The sequence below is a fragment of the Zalophus californianus genome, chromosome 4, assembly GCF_009762305.2.
Source record: "Zalophus californianus isolate mZalCal1 chromosome 4, mZalCal1.pri.v2, whole genome shotgun sequence".
Taxonomy (NCBI): Eukaryota; Metazoa; Chordata; class Mammalia; order Carnivora; family Otariidae; genus Zalophus; species Zalophus californianus.
The window spans coordinates 170,086,789-170,113,820 of record NC_045598.1 but is presented as its reverse complement, the minus strand read 5'-3'; the positions used below and the strand labels follow the sequence as shown (position 1 = coordinate 170,113,820).

Genomic DNA, 27,032 nt, shown 5'->3' with positions numbered 1-27,032 from the left:
GTATGAGCCTTGAATCAGAGGGGATTTTCTTGCAAGGTGCCTTTCTTCAAGCATGTGGATCAAATTGCCAGGTTTAATCGAAGTTTGTTTAGAGTCTTGCTCTATTGACAGTTAGAAGCATATCACTTCTGTTGCTGGCCTCAGTCCTAGACTCCCAGGAAATCCCTAGTGCCTCTTGGCCTGTGACAGTCTGCATTTACTCCCTGGAGTGGCCCTGGTTTTGACTGGCTTGGGTGTTACGCCTTCCTGGGACCTGGAGCAAGCTCCACCTGGGACCCCTCTGGTCCCCCAGGCCACCTTCACCTGACATCCCATGCTGTCATCTCTGAAGCCCCTTGAGTCCATTGCTGTGCCTGCCATGACTCGTGGCATAGAGCAAAGGATCGAAACTTCTCAAGCTGTAAAGAAAAAAAAATCAACAAGCACATTTGGAGCTCCTCCTGGGTATGAAGCACTCTTCTCTCTTCACAGATGAGGAAGCCGACATACCAAGGTTGAGAAAGTGGTCATGCAGCCAATGACTGGCAAAGCCAGGAAGAGGCACAGCTCTCCAAGTCAGGCTTTGCACCTGTAACCCCTCCTGTGCTGTTTCTCTAGGCTCACAGGCTACCTCGTCCAGCCTCTTATTCGGTCAAATGAATTATTACCGAAAAAGCTGGTAACACACAGAGCAATTTCTGTGCTATCTCTTGGTATTTGTGTGTTTAATAAAGGGCAAAAGCTGAGGCCACAGAAATTATGTAAGTCTATACATTTAGGCCAGGATTTCCCAAACTGTATTCCGTAGAATGCTAGTGTCCAGAGGATATAATAAGTTTTCCATTAAAAAAAAAAAGTATAATGATCAAAAAGAGTTGAGAAATGTTGGTTTAAAAGCCTTTTAGGAGCACCTGGGTGGCTCAGTCAGTTAAGCATCTGCCTTTGGCTCAGATCATGATCCCAGGGTCCTGGGATTGGGCACCATGTCGAGCTCCCTGCTCAGCAGGCAGCCTGCTTCTCCCTCTCCCTCTGCCACTCCCCCTGCTTGCTCTCTCTCTCTCTCTCTCTCTCTCTCTCTCTCTCTCTCTGTCAAATAAAGTCTTAAAAAAAAAAAGGTCCTTTATACTGCCGTGCTTCTCAGATCCTTTAGTGTACTAATGTGCATTATTTATTTTCAAAAGGTGGCCATGGCATACAGGGTTCCCTCGACTTACTAGACCATCATGTAGGAAAAAGTTCATGAAGCAGGCCTTAGTCTCTTTTCCTACTTGCAAGGTTGGCTCTTGCTGGTGTCTGGAAACTTGGATTTCAGGACTGTTGCCAGCACTCCCTGATCAGAATGGCCTGTGTGCCTACAGTCTCATTGATCCTAAACACCTGTTGTCCTTCTGGGAGTCTGGAGTTTAGGTACATGCAAGGCAGAGGATGTGCGTGTGAACAGCTTCCAGTGAGAATCCTGGGCAGTGAGTCTCTCGCGAGCTTCCCTGGGAGACAGCATTTCACACAACGCTCTCACAACTCATTGCTGGAGGAATTAAATGCATCCTGTGTGACTCTCCCGGGAGGGACTCTTGGAAGCCCATGCCTGCTCTCCTCCAGGTTTCGCCCTGTGCGTCTTGCTCTTTGTTGCTCTTGCTCTGCATCCTTTCACTGTAATAAAGCCTAGCTGTGAGTACGAGTCTTTGCTGAGTCCTGTGGGTTCTCCCGGCAAATCACCAACCCTGGGGATGTTCTTAGGGACCCCCTGTCACAACCAGAAAATCCTTTTGCTCACAACGTTTTTTAACATCCCGCAGCCACGGGGGTTCTAGAGCACAGAGTGTGGGCAGTGATGAGCTGTTCAGTCCAATGAGTCAGAGGCAGAGATCGCCCCACACCACCACTCCGGGCTTCTTGGTGAAAAATCTCAGGGTTCCTGAGGCCCACGTGGAGGTCATTACCAAGTAACGATTCTTTTCCTGGCTGGGACACATGGATTAAATATATACTGACAGAGCAGAACTGACTGATACAATTTCATCATTCTTTTGGAACAATTGGGTGGGAAGGGTAAAGATGGAACCAATAGCCTCGAGATAGAGCCATCTGTTACATTCTTCCATTTTTAGACTTAGCTCTTCAGCCCAGGATAAAATTACTTGTATAAATTTATATAAAATTATATTAGCATTTAGGTGAAAATGTATTAAATTATATAAAATTATATATGTGTGTAGGAGATTTTTTTATATATCTAGACAACCCTACTAAAAGGATTTTATGGCTTTTTGAACCCCATGGATCATGACTTATAAGTTAGTAAATATGATTTCCCTGAGTTCATGCCACAGAATACACAGATGCACCGAGGGTCTCCTGAGAGCAGGTAGGCTGCTATGGTGCATGAAAATCCAACTGGAGAGAGTGAGCAGCCCCAGCGCATGTTCCTCCAAGACCTTTCCTGGTACTCCTCCTTTGCATTCTTCATGGCTGACTTGTCCTCCTCTTATGCTTTTCACCCCTGCCAAAAGTTATATTTGCATATCCTCTACCATGGGTGGGGAACCTCACTTCCTGTGATCCAGCTCGCTCCAGCTTACTTCCCTACCTTGTGTTTCCTTTGACCTTGTTCTGCCAGCCCTTGTGGACCCATTTCCAGATAATGGCCAGTCTTACACGAAGGCCCCGCCAGGTATGACTTGGCTGGCTCTTTGCCATGCCAACCAGAACACGGATAATTCTCTAAGCACTTCGCCCTCCTGTCTCAACACAGCACCCCATGCTTGTGCTGCTTCATGTCATCGTTTATGTGTTTCTTCTGTCATCCTTGCTCTTTTCAACCTGTCTAAATCCCATCCCAGGTCCCAGTCTGTTTTCCATGAAGCTAGCCTTCTCCCTTGTACCCCCGTGGACCTCCCTGGACCTTGAATCCCCACTGATCTCTGGGTCTGTAGCACACACCTTAGCACTTATTTTACCTGTACATCTAGCACACAGTGACTGAGCTCCTACTAAGGGCCATCCATTGCCCAAGAAAATAGGGGTATAAAAAAAAAAAAACGAAACAGAGCCCCCACCCCCAAAGAGCTCCCAATGTGGTTGAGCTGCCACGTGGCATGCCATAGTGTTCTTTTTCATATGCTGGTCCTGATTCTTCTCTGCATCTCTAAACTCTCTGGGAACAGTGAATTCCTCTTGTGTTTTTTTGCATTTCCAGAGTGACAAATGTTCATTTCTAAATAGTGGGTAAGAACTCAGGAAAAGGTCTGGCTTCTATTCATATCTACAGTTTATGAGCCATCTTAGCCTCTATTTCCTCATCTGTAAACTAGGGATTGTCATATCTACTTCTTTATAATGCCGGAAGGGCTGCCTAGCACTGGGCCAAGCACATACTAAGCGCTTAAGTGAATGGTAGCTATAATTCTTACTAGGCAAGCCTGTGACACAAGATTTGTCACTTTTTTTTTTCCCCTAGAACTTTGGCCTCCAAGCAGCACCGGGAGACTTTTCCTGGTGGGCAAGATCCTAGCATTGTACTGTCAGCCTTCCTGCACTAGGTCGAACCTGAGCTGAATGGGTGGATTTAAAAGAGAAAGCAATTATGAGTCAGCAAGCCAACAATGCCTGTAAAGACCTGCCAGGCTTCCCCTGTACAAGGATGTAGATTTCTACATCCATTTTTGGCATGAAGTTTGCTGTCCCTCGCTTGCTTCATTTCCTGACATTCACTCAAGGCAGAATGGAGGCTGGAAAGCAAGGAAGAATTGCCATGCAGTGACTGAATGCTCTGTGCCAGGCCCCCCATCTGCAGATCCCATCTTCACAGCGTCTCTGCCAAGAAGCTGTTCCTAATTTCCATTTTGCAGATTGGAAAACTGAGACGCAACGAGGTTTAGTAACTTGACAGAGTTGCACAGCTAACCCAGTGTAGATCTGAAGTCTCTGCCCTTAACATCAAATGCCCTTCAGGAAATTCGTGGGATTCCTGGCCTCATCTGGCCTGATGCATCTGCACTGCTTCTTCTACACAACACATTCCCACTCTGCTCAGTGGGTCTGTGGGAGAGAGGACAGCTTCACCGCAAGCCCTCAACTCCATTGTGGTAATACCCCTCCTCAGGGCTGGGAGCAGGTTGAGGCAAGCAGGGTGCCTGGTGCCAAATATAAGGATGCGCTCGTATGCCAGGTTCATGTTATGTGCAGACCCATGATGTTGCTCACCCTAATCCCAGCCCTGCTCCTCCTGCTGGGATTTGCTGGAGGCAACTACACCAAGATCTCCATCACCAAGATAACTGAGATTGGCTGGCAAATTGTCACGCCTACCCTTCTCAGATCCCAAGTTTCCGTTTCTGGATAGCTTCTGCCCTAAAACTTTTTCCCCACCTGCAAAACTACTTTTCATGACTCCTTTTTGCCTAACTTTCCCTCCAAAACTGTAATACGCCAAACAGGGATCCTCCACCACAGCTACTGAGTGGGTTTTAACCCCCGTGTTAACTCCTGGCTATTGGAAGTGGCTGGGAGAGAAGGCCTGTGAGGCCAGGCCAGGGCCTCGTGGAGAACATGGTGCTCTGGGTGTGTGTGTTGCTTTGCAAACCGGCCCTTCTGCACAGAGAGCAAGGGGAGACCAAAGAAAGAGGCAGTCCAGTCCAGATTGGTAGGTAGCAGTGTTAATAAGCAGGAGAACTTACACACAAGGCTTGTGTTGGGCAACTGCAGGACAAGTTGATCTCCACACCCACCCGCCAGATTCTTAAAGTCTATATAAAGGCCCTAATGGGGATCAGTCATAGTCATCCAGATGGTCTCAACACCACCTTACTCTGTTAAGGCTCAGTCTTTGGAACAGCTCCCACTGTGGAGAGAGTGGGCAAAACATATGTTCCAAGGACAGTGGCGGGGAGGGGCACGGAATATGGGTAGTTGTACTTGCCACTGTTGGGGAACCCAAGCCAACCTTCCTCATCTTACAGAAGAGGAAACTGAGGCCATAGAGGAGAAGTGACTTCCCCTAAGCTCAGTTAGCTAGCTCATGCAAATCAGAGCTAGAAACCCTGTCTCCTCCTAACAACGTTTTTGAGACTGTCAGGGAAGTGGGGCCCACTGTATACATTCTTCTCTTGGCTCCATTATGACCAAAGCTAGAACCAACTCATAAAATGAGGCATGATTCATACTGTAGCTGTGCCCAGTTTTGTTCTCCCTCAAAACTTACCTCTGTCATTGAGTACCAGCAATGTGGTTCATGGACCACCTACATCAGAGTTATCTCAAGTATTGACTCAAAATGCTGAGGCTTGGGACATGACCTGGTTCTTCTGAGTCAGAAGGTGCTTTGGTCACTGAAGTTGAGACACTAATGTGGAGTTTGTACTATTTCTATCTGTGAATTCTTATTTAGTTTCTGGGCTCCTCTTTGGTTTTCTTTGGGGCATTATGTCAGTACCTCTATCATCTCATATTTTTAGTTCTCAAATTCAAGAAATGAAAGTCACGATACTTTTCATCAAACTGTGATTTGGCTAAGATAGAAATGGGAGAAGGGAAGTCTCAGAATAGGAGACATTCAGTTTTCCCTTGTGGGTCATGGTGGTTATATAGAAAGATCCCTCACTTACTGACTGGTGTGTTTTCAATAAAAATCTAATGTCAAAGATAGTGAAAAAGCTCTTAAGATCTTCATTTCTCAGTTTGTAGGCAAACTATTTCCAAATACATGTCAGTGCTTTCTTAAATCTCCTTTATAAGAATTTGGTTTATTGCTTGAAGGACATGCTGATGGACATAGGTGGTGTCTGCAAATGTGTGTGTCTGACACGGTTTCTCAGAAAATTCGAATCTGTTGCCAGCATTTAAAAGTCAGGAGATTGCAATTTAAATTAAAAAAAAAAAGAAAAGTCAGGAGATTGCAGGGTTGCCTGGGTGGCTCGGTCAGTTAAGCATCCAGCTCTATCCGCTCGGGTCATGATCCCGGGGTCCCAGGATCGAGCTCCCTGCTCAGCAGGGAGTCAGCTTCTCCCTCTCCCTCTGCCCCTCCTCCCACTTGTGCTCTATCTCTCTCTCTCAAATAAATAAATAAAATCTTTTTTAAAAAATGGGGAGATTGCACATTTTTAAATTTAAATTTCCATCTTCTATGTTAAATATTCCTAATATCTCATGCTGGACTGCAGTCCTGCAGTGCAACAACCTGATATCTTGGTAGCTACTCTCTGAAACAGACTATTGCACATTAAAGATGTTTATAAATTCTTTAACAGTCTTCCTATTGAGAATCTGGGTATCCTCCCCTTGAATCTGGGAAGGCTTGGTGACTGCTCTGACCAGTAAAATATGTCAGAGGTAATACTATGGATCCAGGCTTTAAGAAACTCGCAGCATTTACTTCCTGTCTCTTGAGACACCGGTTCAGGGAAATGAGCCGCCATATATCAAATGCAACTACCCTGAGAAGGGTCGGTCATGCTGTCAGAAGCCCAAGCCACTTGAAGAGGCCCTAGAAGAAGAGACACCATATGGACAAAGACAGAAGTTCAAGGAGCATCAAAGTGCCAGACACATGATTTAGGGAGCCACTTTGGAAGTAGAACTTCCATCCACATGAGGGGACAGCACATGGATAAGAGATGAATCACCCAGCTGAGCCCTTCATGAATTCTTGACCCACAAAAGCATAAGCTAAATAAAATAATTACTTTAAGCCATAAATTTGGAGTAGATAACTGAACAAGAGCTTGAGTTTTAGTTTGCTCTATTCTGACCTCCATTCTTTCTCCTGGCTTCACTTGCTTAAATTATTTTATATCCTGGCTCCTGCAGGAATTTGGGTTCATAATCCTTATTTAAACCATGGTCTGGGGGTGCCTGGGTGGTTCAGTGGGTTAAGCATCTGCCTTTGGCTCAGGTCATGATCCCAGGGTCCTAGGATCGAGCTCCGTGTCAGGCTCCCTGCTCTGCAGGAAGCCTGCTTCTCCCTCTCCCACTCCCCCTGCTTGTGTTCCTGCTCTTGCTGTCTCTGTCTCTGTCTCTGTCAAATAAATAAATAAAATCTTTAAAAAAAAAACAAACCATTGTCTAGAGACCCTTGAATTATGTGAACTTTTGAAAATTGAAATATTAAAAATATATATGAAAAATTATGTTCTGAAGGCAGAAGGGATACAGAGAAAAATGAAAATTTCTAAAATTTTTCTAGAAAATTTTCTAGAAAATTTCTAGAAATTTAACTTCAATGAACCACCTTGCTTAAAGTGAAAACAGCACAGGATCAAGGATTGGTCAGCTCTTTCTTAGAGTTGGCTTCCTTATCTTTAGAAGCAAGTCCCATTCATCTTTGACGTTCAATGATTCTATGAGTAAGATAGCTCAGCTTTCATATTATTTATTTTGAGTGTGTATTTGTGTATCTTGTAATATATTAGAAAGTATATTTATTCCATGGCATTCCAGCCTGTGGGGCAAAAGAAATGTCTAGTTCTTTGTTGAAGGCTGGGCCTTTCCCTTCTTGTAGCACCGGCTCTCAGTAAATATTTGTTGAATAAGTGAATGGACAAATGAATGTGTGTTAGCCACCAAGAATACAAAGACAAATGAGACACAGTCCCTGCCCTTGAGGAGCTCACAGTCTATCGAACACAGGCAGCAAATTAAATACTAGTTATGCCTCCTGGGTAGCACATTCTTTTATTCAAAAACAACATTTTATCTGTGTCTAGCCTGCTAATCGGCTATTCACGCCATAGCCAGATGAAACAATAAGCTACATGAAAAAAAATTTGTAATTTTGTATGGTGACAGATGGTAAGGAGACTTGTGCAGGTGCTCATCTGGCAGTGTATACAAATATCAAATCCTTACTTTGCACACCTGAAGCTAATGTGTTATATGTCAATTATACCTCAGTGGGGAAAAAAAAAAAAAAGACCCACATATGGCAGAGGAGCCCCAAATGAGGCCTGGGGCTGCAAGCCACCTCCCCTGAAGAGACAACCTCCCAGTGCCGAGTTTAAGGAAGGAGGGAGCTAGGTCCCATCAGAGCTGCGGGAAGCAAGCAATCCCTCAGAAGCACCCTCGGGCCCATCAGCAAAGCAAGAACAGAATCACTGGCGCATCATTCCGTCAGGCTCTGCTTGCACAGACTGCAGAAACAGCAACGAGCTGCTTGGCCAACACCACTCCTCAAGGCTGTAGTGAGCGCTGAGAGATTCAGGGCAAACACCAAAGTTTTGTTTTGTTTTGTTTTCTTAAAGGAGATGAAGGAAGGGCTTGGTTTTAATCAGCCTGCCCCATATGGACTTGGAGGAATTCTCTTTTTTCCTTCCCAAGTATGTTGGGCAGAGTGTCAGCTTGTACATTTTCCCCCTTTCTTTCTCTCTTTCTTTCTTTCTAGTTGAGGGCTTTGTGAAGGTGGACAGAGAGGAACCAAAAGCATTTGTTTAATCTTAAAGATTAAGGCTTCTTGTTCTTCGTTCTCCCAGTGAGATTGAGTATCAGTGTCAATATATTGATATGATCAACATTGCACAGAGTGTTGATTAAAATGCTTTTGGGGGCACCTGGGTGGCTCAGTTAGTTAAGCGTCCGGCTCTTGATTTCAGCTCAGGTCTTGATCTCAGGGTCGTGAGATTGAGCCCTGCTATGGGCTCTGTGCTCAGAGGGGAGTCTGCTTGAGAATCTCTCTCTCCCTCTGCCCCTGCTCTCTGTCTAAATGAATAAAATCTTAAAAATAAATTAAAAAAATGCTCTGCCGCTCTGGAGGATTTCTTGTTGTTTATGTTAAATAGCAACCATGAGGATGTGAGGAAGTCATCGGGGGTGATGCTGGGGCTGTTGTGCTGATTTCCAAGCAGCAGAACCATGTTCACGCCCAGGGAGGCCAGACCCCACAGGTGGAAATGACTTTCTGTTTGTGAAGTAGAACTCTGAAATACTTAACCAGTAGTTAATTTGCTGTGTTTGTTCAATGGACTCTGAGCTTCTCCAAGGAGAAATCGTAGAAGGAAAGGTAAAAGCCAGAACCACGGGAACCAGATTTCCCTCCAGTTTCTTCTAGTGTTTAAAATTGTCAACATCCTAACGTTCTAAGGAGAAAATATCATCTTTATCAAGGGTCATTTTCTTCTTTAAAAAATAGCTTTTTCATCATTTCAGTATTGGAATCTGGAGTCAATATAAACTCATTGTCTTGGGAATTAGGTAAAATTATCAAAACAAATCAAGGTATTATTAAAATTTAATAGCAAGTGCAGAAAGGATCAACAGGAAGTGGTGATTAGCTCACACATGCGGTGCTGCTGACCGTCAGCTTTACCCAGTTCTGCCTGAAGGGATCCACTCTCAAAAGGGGAAGGACTTTGTATCTTCCTGAGAATGGACATCTCTTGCTAATTTTTCACTTTGTTCTTTGAAGTGTCACTTGCTTTCTTTGATCTGTAGGTCAGTTTGCATGGCTCTTAGCTGTTTCAAGTGTTTCTTGTGTGAACCGCTAGCCTTGGTGATTCCAGTACATTTAAATCTAGAATCCCACATCCCAAGATTCCTGTCTTTCGATAGGCAGTATGTTATTAAGTGAATGAAAGTTTTATTGCCTAACCTGTAGGAGGTGACTAGAAGGTGAAGTAAGGTTAAAGAAAGAATGTCAGGACAGCATGCTTGGTCTCCCTGCCTCGAAGGGCTCGCAAACACTTAGTACCTGGGGACCCAGGGCGGGTAAGAGATGCTCACTGATGTGGAAAAGCAGAAATGGCAAGTGACATGGATTACTGGCCCAAAGCCAGCAATTACGAGAGACGTGCTTGGTTGCATAGTCTTGTCCCCTTAATCTAGTGAGCCGAGCATGTTAAATGCCGACTGCATGGATAAAATTTCTGAAGCATGAGGCTCTTTCTTCCTCAATTCATGAAGACTATTCTCTAATCATAAAAATCACAGACCCAAACGGAACTTTGAAAGATTACTTATCCATGCTCCTGACTTCAGGTAAACCATGCACAACCTGTCCATAAAGGAAAACAATGCACCTGTTTCTAAGTATTCAGGAAAATGACAGTAGTCGGCTTTCTTTGGTAACCTAGCCTATGCTTAATTACCTTCCCCAGAAGGAAAATCCTGGAATAGTTTCAGAGTCAACTGGATTCAGATGTCTGTATTGTCACTCTGTGGCTGTGTGATTGTCAGTGGACTACTGATCTTGATAAATCTGATTTGTGACATGGAATAATTAACAGTCTACTTTCATCACCAGGTGGTTTTCAGGAGTAAAGAGATACATGCGGTACCTAGCACAAAGAACACATGTTACTTCTCTATTCCTCTTTCCCCTAACCGGGCAACCTCCTGTTTCGTTCCTGGTGTCCTCTTGTTCAGTGTGGAGAGACAATGTCAAATGTCTGATCATGACCCAACCTAGTAGAGAGCATGACGTAACAGGAAGACTCGGCACAAACTTTCAAGGGAAGCTGGCTTGCTACTACCTTCTGGATAACAAGATAGAGAAAGCATTTAGTGTATCGCCATGTACTCATCTTACTAGGGCCACCATAATATAGTGCCGCTAACTGGATAGCTTAGAACAACAGAAATGTGTCATCTTACAGTTTTGAAGGCTGGTAGTGGGAGATCAAGGTGTCATCAGGGCCATGTTCCAGGTGAAGGCATCAGGGAAGGGTCTGTTCCAGGCCTCTCTCCCAGCTTCTGGTAGTTTCTCATATGGCTACATAATTCCATTCTTCATGCTGCATTCCCCTGTGTGTGTGTTTGTGCCCAGAATCCCCATTTTATAAGGACACTGTCATATTCAATTGGGGACCACACTACTCCAGTTTGACTTCATCTTAACTAATTACATCTACAACACCAAATACGATCACATCCTGATTTACAGGGGGTTAGAACTTCCCGTGTGAGTTTTGGGGGTACACAGTTCACTTACCACATTAGGTTGTGAGATAGTAGTTCCTAAAATTCTTTTGTCAGGTGCTATTTGATGTTATATTTGGTACTTAGGACAAAGTAGCTTTGCAGCCAGCTCCCCAAATAGTGCAGGAAGACCATTCCTTGGAAAACCAACCTCAAGCCCCTCACACGAGGAGAGTAGGGAAGCATCCTAGTGGAGAACCGCAGAGTCATCTGTGCAGATGGAGGAGAGAGAAAGCATGGACGCAGAAGGGTGAGACAGCAGTAGAGATCCTGGTTGAGCCACATCAGGAATATTATATGATAAAGAGCTCTAGAGGCAGGGGCTGTGTACTCTTCTCAGATCTGGGAGGTTTCTCTTCCTCTAGCCAGGGCCCTGTCCCCCACCAGGGCTGGGAAGCTTTTGGCCCCACAACTGCAGCATGATGCAAAGGCGTTCAACAGTCCAAGGAGAAAATATTTTAAAAGGAGCTTGGGATGGGGCGCCTGGGTGGCTCAGTCAGTTAAGCCTCTGCCTTTGGCTCGGGTCGTGCTCTCAGGGTCCTGGGATTGAGCTCCGCATCGGGCTCCCTGTTCAGTGGGGAGTCTGCTTCTTCCTCTGCCCTCTGCCCCTCCTCCCTACTCATGCTCATTCTCTCTCTCTCTCAAATAAATAAAATCTTAAAAGAAAAAAAAAAAAAGCCTGGGATGACTGGGTGGCTCAGTCAGTTGAGCGTCCCACTCTTGGTTTCAGCTCAGGTAATGCTCTCAGGGTCTTGAGATCGAGCCCCACTTTGGGCTCCGCGATCAGCCGGGTGTCCGCTTGTCTCCCTCTTCCTCCTTCCTCTGCCCCTCCGCCTGCTTACACACACACTGTCTCTCTCTCAAATAAATAAATCTTTAAAATACATTAAAATAGAGCTCTAGCCTTGAAAACTGGCCACTATGAAAAGAATAAAGATAACAGATTCTCAGCGCCACATTTTTAGGAAGTTGGACTAGCTGAGAAATGTTTAGAATAACTTTCATATATATGAAGAGTGATGAAGAGCAACATTTTGTAATTTCAAAGCAAGGGGGAATCAGGAGGAGGCTTGAATTACAGGAGATGTGATTCAGATCAGAGAACTTCCTGATAGTAATCTGTTTAAAAAAGAAAGAAATTGAGGTGTCTTCTCCACATATCTTAGATATGAAGGCACTCATCTCTCTGTGACAAGCATAGTCATCCCTGAATTTCAAAGAACTGGGCTTTTTTTTTTTTTTTAAGATTTTATTTATTTGTTTGCCAGAGAGAGAGCGAGCGAGCACAAGCAGGGGAAGCGGCAGGCAGACAGGGAGAAGAGGCTCCCCGCTGAGCAAGGCACCTGTTGCGGGGCTCCATCCCAGGACCCCGGGATCATGACCCGAGCTGAAGGCAGACGCTTAACTGACTGAGCCACCCAGGCGTCCTAAAGAACCGGGCCTTATCTTCCCATTTTTCGTGCACCAAAGAGACACTGTGCATAAACCATGCCAGATGCAGTGTTGAGGTCTAGGGCCATAGGGATGATGGACACAAGCCAGGTCTTCATAGAGCTCATTGACTCATGCTTCATGCTCAATATCTAGTGTTGAATAAATACATAAATGGAGATGTATAAATTCTAATGCAATGACATAGTACTAATAGCTGTCCCGGTACTGAGATTTTATTTCTAACTACAGGTAAAGTAATTAGTGCTTTGCAGAAGAGTTGGCCTGTGAGCATCTTGAAAGACGACTGTTAGTTTGTGAGGTGGGCCTGAAGGGATGGGACACACCCATGAGGCATGACGCTGGGCTCTCTGGACACTGGTTACAGTGTGATTGGAGTAGAGGTTATATAGTAGGGACAGGAGGACCAGTCATCAGAGAGGAGGCAGGAGTAGAATCAAGTACACAACCCCAGTTCTTCAGAGTCTCTTGATCACCTAATGACTCTCATGCTTTATTTACTATAAGTCAAGTCCTACCTTATTTACTACTCTCCCGGCCTGGCCTGAAAATAGGACAGGGCTTTTTGAGCTTCATTTGTAAATGTATAAAACAAAAGAATCGGTTCTGGTTCATATTCTAAAAATAGGCATAAGCGAGGTGATCCTTCAGTTTGGGAATATTTGACCTCGGCCTTGGAATTTGTGAACATCCCTTCTCTTTCAGTAGTGACACGTTTCATGATCATGGTACAGAAAGCTGAACAGGCCTGGCATCAGCTTCTTTCCAGAGAGTGGTGGGCTTCATGTAGGAGGTACATGAGAAGGAAGGCATAAGCTAGCTAGGATTCTCCATGAGGTTGGAGCCACAGAGCACAGAGAACTTGCCCTTTAGCTCTTGCCAACTTCTTGGAGACACATCTCTGTGCACAGGGAGAGGGTGGCCCTCCAGACCTCAGAAGCTCAGGGAACAAGCTGCTTGCAAAATGCTGCCTCTTGGACCCTCTAATCTCTCCCACCAAGAAAGGAGATGTGAGTGAGGGAAGAAAGGGGTGGGAGCTGAGGTGACCCAGCTCTGAGAGTAGCCCTCCGTGCATAACTACTGAGCACTTTCTCCTTTTCAGGCACCCTGCTGATGCTGGAAGGCAAATACCATACATTCCTGACCGGCAGGCATCCCAGGTTTTCCTCTTGAGGCAGACACTTCCTTTGCAAAACAGTTGAATAAGCAGTCACCAAAGAACGTGAGATGAGTAAGACAATAAGGAGAGGATTCATGGACCTTAGAGGGGCCCCTAACTCCCCCTAACATGGCAGAGCGTTCCAGGCATGGCAGCAAGATTCAAGAAAAGACGTGCCCAGTATGGCTGGAGTTTGCTATTTGTGGCGGGGGCTGAGAGTACAGTGTAGATAAAAGTGTATGGTGCCAAGGGACTGGAATGTCACCTCTGAGCCCGCACAGGGCAGAGGACCCAGACTCATTTGGCTGTAAGCCAAGGGCCCCCACCTTCTGCACACACACGCTCAGGCAATCATTCAAGGGCTCTTTCCTACCGTCGCGGTGGTTATGTTGAGAAACCCAGAGAAGAGCACAATTGTAAAGAGTAATTACTGTTGTGACTAAATAAATGAACACCACCTGTGCATCCTGTTTGGGGAAATGAGTCAAATTAGTGAAACAAGTTGCATAATCACAGCAAATGCCAATCTTAGCCATTGCCGCTATGACGGTCATTTCTAGTTTTAATGAGTGGCTTCGTGATCAGTGTGCATTCAGATGAACGAAGAGGAATTTTAGGTTTATGTTTTATTTTCAATCACATACGTAATATGTAATCATTGCCAGAAATTTTTTTAAAATTTAGTTATGCAAAAATAAAAAAGTTACCCTAAACCTACCAGGCAGAAATGACCATCAACATTTTGGTGCATATGCTTTCAGACTTTCATAAATATGTATATTTATGAGCTGATTATTTAGTTATTTCTTTTGTTGTCTTAGTTTACATTGGACTTTCTGTTGTTGTTTCTTTTGTTCCCCTCCTTTTTTTTTTTTTAAAGTGGGGGCCAGTGTTGCTATATGATCTGAGCTTTTTTTTTTTTTTTTTGGTTCATTTCCCCTTCCCCATCCCATTCCAGGAATTTGGAAGGTATGGTACTAAGTCCCTCTGATAGTTCCTACTGAGTGTTTAAATAATAGTGATGTTTAAAACCTATGTTCTAAACCTGGGTTTCTCAAATTATTACTGCCAAGAATGAAGCAGTATCTCTTGACACACCACTGTATAGAAATGGAAGATGACCACGGGCTCCTTCCTCCAGGTCCCCAGGCACAATACCCCTCCCACCCAGTTTCTGTTATTCTTTGAGATTGCTATCCCCCATCTGCAGCAGCTAAATCATTGATTCTCATGTAATTGGACCTCTTGTTTCAAGAGTGACAGTGTTTACATTCTTCATAGGAATGATGCTATTTAGCAACGTCTGCAATGCCCGTTTTCCATGCTGCTGGTTAATCTCAGTTACCATAGAGAACATCCATGTTCTAGAACCCTTTCCCAGCCAAAACTGTCTTCTCATTGCTTTTACTTGGTACTGAACAGCAGCTTGGGCAGATAATAGAATTAGGGAATCATAGCCTAAGCATTCTCCCTGAAAACTGCGTAGACAAATTCCACTGACATCTTTTTCTTTTATATGGGATATATTTCTTTTTCCTGGATTTGGGCAAGATTCTTTTTTAGAATTTAATATTCGGTGGATCAAAATGTTTATCAGTTTTCACTAAGTCCACAGTAAAAACCTCTTAAACTGGAGATTTTTTTTTTCATTTCAGGGAAATTTCCTTCAATATACTGTTTTATTTGTTTGTTTGTTTGTTTAAAGAGAGGGAGAGGAGGAAGGAGAATCTTAAGCAGGCTGCACGCCCAGCGTGGAGCTCAACACCAGGGCTCAGTCTCACAACCCTGAGATCATGACCTGAGCCGAAATCAAGAATAGGATGCTTAACTGACTGAGCCACCCAGACACCCCTCAGTATGCATTTTGAGATTGGTTTTGTTGCATTGGTTCTGACTGCTTCCTCATTTGCTCACGTTATGCATCTGCTACAGATACTCTGTCCGTGGTTCTAGTCCATCTATTTCTCTTTCTTCATTCCACTTGGGTTTTTTTCTCCCTCTGAACTCTGGGTGATTGTCTCAAATTTGCATCACTTTAATAGTTTCTAAACCAGATTGAGTTTCAGATCCACTTTAGGGACTTTTTCTAAATATAGATTTCATAGCTTCACCCAAAGCCCACTGACTCAAAATCTGCTATATTTCACCCTAGGAATGTATATTTTAAGTGTCTCTCCCCTTTTACTTAACTGGGTTTGAGAACCACTGTCCTATTTCACTAATCTAATTCCATTTAATTCGGAGTGATTCTGCTCTTTACTGCTTTTCATGCAGTTTTAAATTCTGCAATGGAATTATTTGCTTGTATTCTTTTCATAAAATCCCTTTTTTATCTCTGTTTGTCGCCTCATTACCTCTCTTATAGCAACTTGGAGTGTTGAGTAATTACCTTGAGAATACAAAGTAGTTCCTATTAAGCTTTTGTCTTTGTCTTGTAGCAAATCTTTTCTAAAGTATGCTATTTTTTTTTCTCTTTTATGTGTATGTTTAGTTCCTGGTGTTTATATTATGTTTATAATTTGTGTTGTGGCACACTTTTTTATTATGTGTTGGGGCCTATTTGATAGCTCACTCTTCAATGGAGCCGTAGGTGACTTCTCTGCATCCCCAGGCCCTCTTCCTGTGAGGGCTGCATGAGATGTCTTTATATATAATGTCTTGTTATCCAGCCTCAGGAGCATGGAGAGGAGCCAGTTTTATGAGGAGACCCAGCAGTAGAATTTTGCCTTACTCATCATTTCTTACATATCTGGGAGCTCTTGCATCAAGACCCACTTCTTCATATCTTGGGTACACTTCACCTGCCCAGTATTCTGTGTACCAAGCATGGCTACCTCTATTATGTCACATGAAATGTCTATCCATCTGAGTTGGATAGAGCTTACATGAGTTGAGGCAGTATCCTGCCTAGCTCCAGGATGTTTTTCCTGTTTTTTTTTAGGAATGGCCACATTGGTGACAATTGGGTTAGAGAAAAAGCCCCACCTTCACTGGAGTTGTGGGTTGAACCGTGTGCATTTCTTCCCTACACTGCATGTTCTACATTGTTCCTTATCAGTGAGTCCCTCTACCTCCTGGAGACTGCAATTGGCTTAAGATCCCCACCCTCCAAAGGAAGAACCTCTCCCCTAGATGTCAGAGTAAGTCCACAGAAAAAGGCAAGGAATGGCTAAAAAGTGGAAATAAGCTCAATATCCATCTGCAGTTATGGTTAATAAATTTGCAGCTGTCCAATGGAATGCAAACTCTAGTAGCCACGTGTTATTTTGACATATATGACAAATATTTGACAAACATCAAAAACAAAGTTGAACGAAGAGTGAAATGGAAGACACCAAGAGAACTTGTATGTCTTCCCTCAGTTGGAGGCCATCTACATGGTATCAGATGCAGGTTTCTAGATGCTTGTAAAATGGCTTTGTTAGGTGACCTAGTTCAGACTAAGGAGAGGCTGTTCCCTAGTCCTGCTTCTCTTGGGATTCCTGAAAGGAGGAAGGGAGGGAGCTTGCTTTCATGAGAGACTCTTCCCCAGAAACACAGAAAGAATGGTTAGAGTTATACACAGGGCATTATTCCTAGCAGCATGATGGTGTCATCTGCAAGCAGCACTGTGTGCATACATTTTCTTCAGAGGTAGGGTTAGTGCCGTTACACTTACAGTGATGAGGACATTGAGGCTTGGTGAACTGAAGTGACTTATCCCTCTTGCTGTTAAAAGACAGAGGCTGAATTCAAACAGAGTCCAGTCTGCTCACTGTCCAGTACATCACAATGCCTGATGCTTCAAATCTACAGTCAACTCTAGCTGAAAGATACATCCAGTCATTAAATATTTATTGAGCACCTATTATGTGCTGGACCAGGTGCTAAAGACACAGCAGTGAACAAGACATCTTTTCACTGCTGTCATGACACTTAAAATATAGAATGGAACATGGACATTAAAGAAATGCATGAAAAACTATTAAGTGACAGTTGGAAAGAAGTTACTGTATAATAGTAAAAAGGAGAGAACCCAGACTAGTACCAGGGGGAGGATTTCTTAAGCAACCAGTAATATGAACCCCAACTGATAAACAAGTCAAGCAAAGAAGCAAGGAGAATGACAATACAATAGAGTCAAAGCCAGAAGAGCTGAGGCTGGAAAGAACTTGGCAGACTAAAGAAATTAGCATAAAGGCACAGTGAGGAAGATGGATAGTGGCCAAAGATGGGGAAGCAATACACTTTGCAGAGATGGGTAAGCCATGATGACCAGGATTTGGGTGTTACATTAAAGTTAGGGCAAGTTCTGCAGGGGTTAAAAAGTGGAGAGGAAACATGGTCATATCCATTGTACTATCTACTAAAAAGAGGCTGAAGAGAGCAGACCAGCTTATTCTTGAGCCAAAATATCTTTGGGAATGGTTAAGAACCTGTCACATTATTATAGATTTGCTTATAAATATGTGGTATCCAAAAGACTCTTTAAAGAGATGAAAATATGTCACTCTCAGTCTACATATTAAAAATTGAACATGGGGTGACTGGGTGGCTCAGTCAGTTAAGTGTCTACCTTCAGCTCAGGTCATGATCCTGGGGTCCTGGGATCGAGTCCCACTCAGCAGGGAGCCTGCTTCACCCTCTCCCTCCTACCCTACCCCCTGCTTGTGCACACTCTCTCTCTCTCTCTCTCTCTCAAATAAATAAAATCTTTAAAAAAAATTGAACATAGATCTGGCCAACCTTAAAACACTTCCCTGATGTTCACAACTTTTCAAGTTGAAGATGTGTCTTCTGAATAGGAGAAGTCCAAATCTTGATGAAACCCCATGGATATTGCCCCATTCCACCCCTGCTGGTCAGACTTGCTTGCCCTCCTGCCAAAGAAAGGTTGGAGCCATGAATTAAAGATGGCTTAAGATCTTCAATAGGCCAAGGAAATATATCACATAGCAAAATGGATGGGACTTTATTCTAAATAAGCATTTCATTTTTATAGATTCTCATTCAGTGACTATAAAGGGTCCATTCAGTAGATCTTTTTTAATATCAGAGAATTAATTTCAGTATAACTTCATTTGATTGTCTGCCATCCCTCCTCCCACCCCCCACTTCCTCTGACATTTACCCATTGTTTCCTCAGATACTGGGAAATAACTAATTACTTTCCAGAATAATGTGACTTACAGTGATGAATGGTCCAATTCACACCTACTTATTGAGTACCTATGGCATGGAGGTACTACATCATATACCTGGAAAATGAGTGACAAAGATGAATCAGCCAGGTTTTCTGCCTTCAAGAGGCCTCCAGTTTCAGAGGAGATCAGAGGATCACAGCAGACTGTGATCTAAGAGCTACCAAGATGGCTAACAACCTCAGGATTTTCAGAAGCAAGAGAGAAACAAGGAGGACTTTCAGTTACCTGGATCTCCAGCAGTAAAGAATTTTTTAGGAGATTGTTTTAAAAATATATATTAAAAGCCCATGCTTCTAAAAATTGATTATGTCAGAATTGTGGGCAGTCCATTCATGTGTTCCCTATGTAATTCCTTTCACTGAATCCACCTCTTTAAACAAATCTTCTCTAAACTAGCAGGGCATGTTTGGGGATCACTGATATGCATGTTTACAGGCCAACCGTGTGGTTACTCCCTGGAAAGGATCAAAATAGCTATCATCTCGTTCTCATTTTTTATTTGCCTCACTGTAAATGTGATGTAAAGCGGACAACATTAAGCTAATTATACTTGATTTATTTTCCGCTGCTAAATGGAACCCTGTAGAAGACAAGGCCCCCCACCCCAGAGGCAGAAAATGGAACACTTAATTACGGTAACCGTTTTTACATTAGATGAAGCACCTTGCTGTCCTTTAGGACCTCCTTGCCATAAAGTGTCTGACTAGCCAGGGAAACATGCACAGGTCCCTACAGAGATACATTGTGTTGGATACTCAGTATAAACCCACCAAAGCTATGAAGTAGCAGTTCCTTAGTGAAGGGCCAGAGAGGAAGAAGTGATCTCCCTAAATACCAATTCTGGTGCAAATTTATGAACTTTTAAACTCATTCCTAAATAAGCTGAAATGATTCATTCTCCCTCTTCTTGGTGCCTGTCATCCTCCTGGAAATCTGAAGCAACATGAATCACATACTCAACCATCAGGGCAGAAGAAGAGTATGACCTAGAATATACTTTGGGTATTAAAATACATCATCTTCCCCAAGCCGCCCCCAGTGTGGGACCCTGAGGTTTTGGCCTCTTTTAGGAGGTGACATTTCACTGCTTACCCCTCAGTTACGGTAGTTTTATGCCAGTCCAGGCCCAAGGAAAATTGCTGTCAAATTCTTCTGAGAAAACCTCATTTGTCGTTTGCATATTAGATCCCCTGCAATTGATTGACAGGCATCAGAGTAAATTTATCCTCTAGCTGTAATTCACACATACACATACACACACGCACGCACACGCGCACCAGTTTGACACAGTGGAGCAGGGTGCTGTTATTGAGAAATTGAAGCACCAGGTGTGATTAAATAATATCACACATTTCATTCTCTCTTTAATTTCACATCACTCTTCAGCAGCTGAATCCATGTACAACCCCCATGGAGTCAGCCTGCACTGTGCATTTTTAGCGTGCCCAGCAGAGCGGTGGCAAAATGTTTCCAAAGTAAGCCACCCTGCTGGGCTGTTGTGAGTCAAGTCTGTTTTTGCCTCCAAATCATTCACTTTTGCTAGATCTGGTTTATTAATCCATTAATCTCCCTAGAAAGTAAGACTTCTGGTACTTCTACATCACTGATGCTCAGTTTCAACCAAAAGTAGTTTCAAAACATAAAGAAGACTAGAATCAAGGATGGAGGAATGAGTAGAAGCCTGCACAGCCTTTCCTCTTCACCCCCTTCCCTCCCCAGCTCCCCGTCTCTCCCCACCCACCCTGATTCTCTGCCTCTAGGAAATGGAAGTGGCATTAATACATGGCATTTACAAGCATGTCCCGAGAAGCTACATGTGTGGCATCCTTGATGCCATTAAAAAATGAAATTGAGCTAAGGCGGCATGTCTCAGATTTAGGGTTCAGTGTGTCTGACCCCGCTATTTAGCAGTTCAGGACCACCAGGAATAAAGCAGCATCCCTGAGCTGAGAAGCAAGCTGTGGTCACGTGGCTCACCCAGCATGGCAATAAGCGCCCTCATAGATGCAGTCTCTAGAGAGAAAGGAATAGCTCTCCTTCCCAGCTGTGTGTACTCTTCCTTTGTACCCAGAGGCCAATCATGATGACCAGTAATGGGTCAACTGTGTAGCACGGTGTAGGTTAATCCATTCCACAAATACAGATGGAATGCCTGTTTGCCAGGTGCTGTCCTGGGTGGCCCTGAACAACCACCACCACTGCCCTGAGGAAGCTGATCCACGCCTCACCATCTGACCTCAGCTTACTTCTCCATTCACCGCCAGTGTGTTCTATTAACGTCCCATCAGGTAGAATAACATGCATTCCCGTCAGTATTGTGCTTGTTCTTCCATTCATTCTGGTCCACGTGCTTGGGGAGCCTGGACCACATTCTGCCCCTTTACCTGCCTAAGTCCCAGCCAGTTGGCCTGTCTCATTTCCTCCAGCTACTGCCCCTGGCCTCGCCTGTCCTGCAAGCTCACCACAGTATGTCTTCTTGTCCTTCATCCCTACTTTAACCTTTTCAGGGGTAGAGCCTGTGTTTTATGGTCCACATTCTGCTTAACACTTAGTGGGAACTCAATAAATATTTATTGAATTCATTTATATCCTTGAAGAAGATCCATATGCACTCATTTGCCCTCCATGTAACTTTTGTAAGACCCACAAGATAGCTCTTGAATTGCAAATGGATAGATTGTGACATTTGTAATCTTGATCGCCCTAATTGTAGTGAGAATTAACACCCCCATGTACTTTCTTAGGAAAATCACCTCCTCTCCCTGGTATACTTTTTAATAAGCATGGAACCCCTTGGCAAAATTAAATTGGAACTGTTAGGAGTAGTAGGTGGGTTTTTTGGTGGTTGTTGTTGGAATCACTTCTAGAAAATTACCAAGCCTGTGCTTTCCTTACCAAGGACAAATTCAAGTTTATTTTAAAAATAGTAAGAAACAGGTTTACATCTATGAAAAATAGACATGCATGTAGTTAGAAGGCAGTGTGTTTGGATGGTGAGATTAAGGGTCTCTTCCTTTTTTCAAAATTTCGTTTAATATTTTATAACTTATTTTGGTGGAAAAAGTATTAAAAAGAAAAACAAGAATCTTCTTGAAAGAAGCTCATATCTAGGAGTTTTGCTTTACTTCTATGAGCCCAGGTGAATCAATTAAAGGTTTTCCCTGGCCAAACAAATATTTTGCCAGTGCTGTTGTGTTGGATAGAATTTTTTTTTTAATCTCAGGCTTTTTATCAGCAACATGTTCATTCATTCAACAAATAAATATCTACTATGTGTCAAGCACTCTAATATCACTTTTCTCTGTTAACAGTAATGATGTTTGCAATATATACGTGCATCAAATCCTTACATTATATACTTCAAACATACAGTGTTGTATGTCAGCTATCTCTCACAATTTTATAAAGTAGATAGGACATGTGTATTAGTCACAAATACACTAGCTGCTGTAACAAATATATTCTGAAAAGCCAGTGGCTTAATTCTGTCCGATTTAACAATCCTAGCCGAAGGTTGCAGATCAGGGAATGACTACTTTACACAATCATTTAGGGACCCAGGCTGACAGCAGCTCTGTCACCCTCGATAAGCCATTTTTGAGGTTAGTCTGGTCCTTGCCATTCCAACCTGGAGGTAAAGGGCCTTAACCAAGTAAACACAGGTTACAAGCAACACTGGGGCTTACATTCTGTTGGTGAGAGCTTAATCACATAACCACAGGAGCCTCGAGGGAAATTTGGAGTGGTAGTCTAGTCCTGTATTCAGGGATAAGGGAAGAATAAATTTTGCTTGGTAGCTGCGTTCTCTGCCACAGCAGATATTTTTAAATTGCCACTTATAAGATGAAAAAAATAAGGCTCAAAGAGGCTGACCTCCTTAAGATCACTCAGTTAAACATGAAAAATCAGAATCAGAAGTCAGGTTCCTGAATGCTAAATGAGTATCTCTTCCATCATTTGTGTTGCCTAGAAATGAAATGATAGCCGAATACTGACTTTGTAGCCACATCACCTGTGGATTCCCTCTGCATTGCCAACAGACTACATGAATGTGAACAGTCATCACATGGCCCCAAATTCGACATTCCTGTCTTGCTTTATTCAGTCTAGACCAGAGAGGGGAATCTTCCTAATGTTTGAAAAAAGGCTAAATGCTACCCTGCAGACATTTTAATGTAAGCAGTGCGTTTGGCTTTCCAACAGCTCCAAACAAGTCTGAGAACAGTCTTAATAAAATCCACACCACACCAAAAGTTGAAGCACTGTTCATAGGCATGAATATAGCCCGGGTCTCTTCAGTTGCTCCCTATCCAATGGCTCTTTTAAAGACTATTTATGGAGGGCTTATTATGTAGGAGGCACAGCGCTACTGAAGGGATCAAGACAGACCCAAATCCAGCCGTTATGGAGCTCATCACAGAGAACAATAACAGAAGGCCTCTTTCAGAGAAGGCTTCTGGGAAAGCATTTCTGAGGAGGGAGTATTTAACTGAGTCTCAAAGGATGAGAAGGAGTCAGCTATGTGAAGAACAAGTGGAGGGGAGCTTTCAGACAGAAAAACACAGTATGAGCAGTGGTCTGAGCAAGAATGTGACACCTTCACAGAACTGAAGGTGTCCCTTGTGGCTAGGGATATTAAGTAAGTGAAAGTGGTCAAGATAATCATGGCTGAAGTATGCTTATTTCATCCTCACAACCTATGAAGTGGGTTACTGCTGTCATCCCCATTTTACATATAAGGAAACTGAGGCATAAAGAAGTTAAATGTCTAAATCACTTGCATGATGTCACACAGCGGTTAAACGGGGCCAAGATTTAAACTCAAGGAGTCTGGTTATGAAGTCTACCTCTATACCTTGCCTTATACTGTCATATTGCCAGGGGAAGGTTTTGAGGCTTCACTCTCCAGAAAGTTTTTCTCTCCTTTAATTAAAAACAAGAGGCACCTGGGTGGCTCAGTCAGTGGAGCATTGACTCTTGATTTCAGCTCGAGTCATGATCTCAGGGTCATGAGCTCAAGCCCTGCGTCAGGCTCTACACTCAACCGGGAAACTGCTTGAATATTTCTTCTCCCTCTACCCCTCCCCCTGCCTGTGTGCTCACTCGCTCTTTCTCTCCTTCTCACTCTCTCAAATAAATAAATCTTAAAACAAAAAACAAAAGCAACAAATCACCTCTTTCTCTTAGCTAAATGTTCTGAACCTAAGATTTCTGGATCCCTCCCACCTCCAAGGGAACCATGGACAGAATTTAGTGGGGCTGATGAATTTGGATATATGTATAGATAATATTGTACAGAGTATGTGTTATATATAGGACATACTTTATTTAGTCAACTTTCTACTGAAATTTAACATTTGTTTCTATCACGAATACAACAAAACCTCGGTATGCTTAGCCATTTATGTGACTCTGTCACTAGAATCACAAGTAATTCTTAATCACATAAGACTTGTTGCAGAATTCTTGAAACATAATTTGCACTCATCACTACTGTCAAATTATAAAAGTTATTTCTGCCAATAAATCTTATTCTTATTGCATTGATAAAGAAACACATGTATTGTTCCACACACAACTTTTTAAAAACTATTTTAGTAGGTGTTTTTCAATATAAGTTCTTTATTTTGTAATCTTATATATTTTCCTTTTTGCATTTAAATAGATTCTTGAGAGGGAATACACAGGCTTCCCCAGACTGCCAAATAAATATGAATTTATAACCCCTTGAAAGTTTCTCTCTGATTTTAACTCTCTTTCCCCAGGCCACATCTTCAACCAAGAGCCATCAGGCTGACTTATGACTTAAAATTCAAATTTTCTTGATGTTCCTCTCTTTCTTAGTGTGGAACATGTTGAAAAGAAGTCCATAGCACACAAGAAGTTTCCCTTTAACATCTTCTGTGTTTAAACTTTTGCCCTCCTTTCCCGTGTCACCAGATTTCTAGAATAGTCTGTGGGTTGTCTAGACTTTCTCATGTTCCTTTGGTTCCGTAGTTCTCTGTTTTCTGGCTTGCTCCCCACCTTCTTTTCACAAGATGATCACTCTAAGATTGCTCGAGTCCTCTGGTGTTAAATGAGTACTTCTCAGTATCTCTGCTCCCTGACATCTGTAGAATTCTGCCACTGTTGATCCCGTTTTTCTTCAGGGGACTCTCTCAGTTTCAGGAAAATCACTATTCCTTTCTTACCTACTTCACTGTGTCTTTATAGGCCACTCTACTCTTCACTCATAAAATAAAGTTCCAAATATTCTCCTTGGGAAACCACATCTACCCCGTAGACATGAACTGAATCTAGACACCGATTATTCTAATCGGAGCTAGTTCTTCTAAACTTTCTTCCTCCATTCCCAGCTATCCAAGGAAAATCTTTACCTTAATAGCCCAGAGGCACGACCAACATGGCACATCCAAGTTGAATTCACATATTGCCTCTGCCACCCAGCCTGCTAGTTTCTCCTGCATCCATGTTTTGATTATTGGCATCAGATCTTCTGAAACACTTCAGGGCCGTTGTCAGTCCATCCCCCACCCCTCACTCCTACCTCTGCTGAACACTGGTCTATTCCATTGAGGAAGTGGGGTTGATCTAACTCAAGAATGATGTATAGTACTGGGAGACAGGTGGACATGCTAGGTATAAGTTTTATGAGTATAAGATCAATGTATAACCCCTGAAGATTTCTCTGTGATTTTAACTGTCTTTCCCTGGGCCACAACTTCCCAGGAGCCTGATGGCTGACATGACTTAAAATTCAAATTGTAATGGTTTTTCTCTCAGCATGGAACATGTTGGGAAAACAGGCCACGTTCCTCTGCCTGGTGTCCCATAGAACCCTTTCCCTTGCTGCCTAGAGGTTCCTAGCCTTTTCCTGATTAGAGCAAGGTGAGGGAGGAATGTGGATCAGGAGAGTTCTTATTTGACAAGTACTGGTATGAGCCAACTCTCACTCTTGAGGGCTGGCAGGTGTTTAGTCTTTGATGGGTTCTTCCGACACCACCACCACCCCACCACCCCCATTGCTAGGGACGGCTCACTTGTGGTTCCCTTGACAAGAGAAAATGCATCCGTGTTCTTCCACAAGTTTACTTTTCTTCAACCAACAGCATTTCAGTAATGCATCAGCCTTTCAGCTGGAGTGGTGTTTTCACCTTTTAAGTGCCCTTTTGGAGAAGTCTTAGCTCCTCCACACCAGCTCTCTCCTGCGGGATGGGCCAGATCTGGCCCCTCAGAAATGCTTCTGCAGTCCTTGCCCTGAGAAACAAGGGCAGACTGTCCCTAGCATCAAAATATTTTTGTTTGGTCTGCCACCAGAGCAGTTAGCGAGCCACAGGTTCTGGCTCTTTAGATGTCTCACTTCATCCCCCAGAGACACACGCCAGGTTAAGAGTTCTCTTGAAGCATCCTTGCGAGACTTGGGAGCAGGAGGCAGTCCTTCTCTCTCTTTTCCCTAACCCTAAGCAAATAGAGGCAGGTTAGACTGTCATGGACTCATGCCCAGCTTTCTTAATAGAAAACTTCCTTCTAAAACATTTCCATTGAATTACATATAAATACATCTATTTTAACTGTTAGGTCACTGAATTTTCACAAATGGAACACACCCATGAAATAGCACCCAGACCAAGAAAAAGAAGATGACTAGTACCCCAGAAGCCCTCCTTGCTGCTTCTTTCCAGTTGCTCCCCCCCCCACCGCCGGAGGGTAAACACTATTCTAAATACTGATAGTAAGGAATAGCATCATCTGTTTTTGTTCATTGTATAAATAGAATCACTCATTATGAGCTCTTTGTGTCTGACCTCTTTCATTCAACGTTATCCTTGAAATTTGCCCACATTGTTGTCTGCAGTTTTAGGTTGTTTATTCTCATTGCTCCAAATTGTGCAACATGTGAACATATCACAATTTATTTATGTATTCTGCAGTTCACAGGCATTTGGGTAGTTTCCAGTTTGAGACTGCTCTGTAGAAAGGGATGTTCAGAATATTATCAAACATGTCTTTGAATGACAAAAGAATACATTTCAGTTGGTGCATCCTAGAAGTGGATCTGCTGAGTCACTGGGGAGGTATGATGCATTGGTTTGCTAGGGCTGCCATAACCAAGTACCGCAAACTGGCTGGCATAAACAACAGAAACTTGTATTCTCACAGTCCTGGATGCTGGAAGTCTGAGATACAAGCATCCGTAGGGTTGATTTCTTCTGTAACCTCTCTTCTTGGCTTGTATATGGCTGTTTTCTCCCTGTGTCTTCATATGGTCTTCTTTCTGTATGTGTCTGTGTCCAAATTTCCTCTCCTTATAAGGATACCAGTCATATTGGATTAGGGCTCCTGCATGAGACTTCATT

The 27,032-nt window shown here is 43.2% G+C and overlaps 1 protein-coding gene across 4 annotated transcripts in view; it reads left to right on the top strand.

The window, feature by feature from the left end:
* SAMD12 (sterile alpha motif domain containing 12) overlaps positions 1-27,032 on the top strand; it is a 377,845-nt gene that overhangs the window by 238,821 nt on the left and 111,992 nt on the right. Inside the window, exon 5 of one of the 4 annotated variants that reach the window (XM_027571894.2) lies at positions 18,618-18,921. The exons of the other annotated variants lie outside the window; for them this stretch is intronic. Coding sequence (XP_027427695.1) covers positions 18,618-18,631 — 14 coding nt within the window. The 3' untranslated portion in view covers positions 18,632-18,921. Of the gene's footprint in view, positions 1-18,617; positions 18,922-27,032 lie in introns of those variants that run through there. 4 annotated transcript variants of the gene reach the window in all.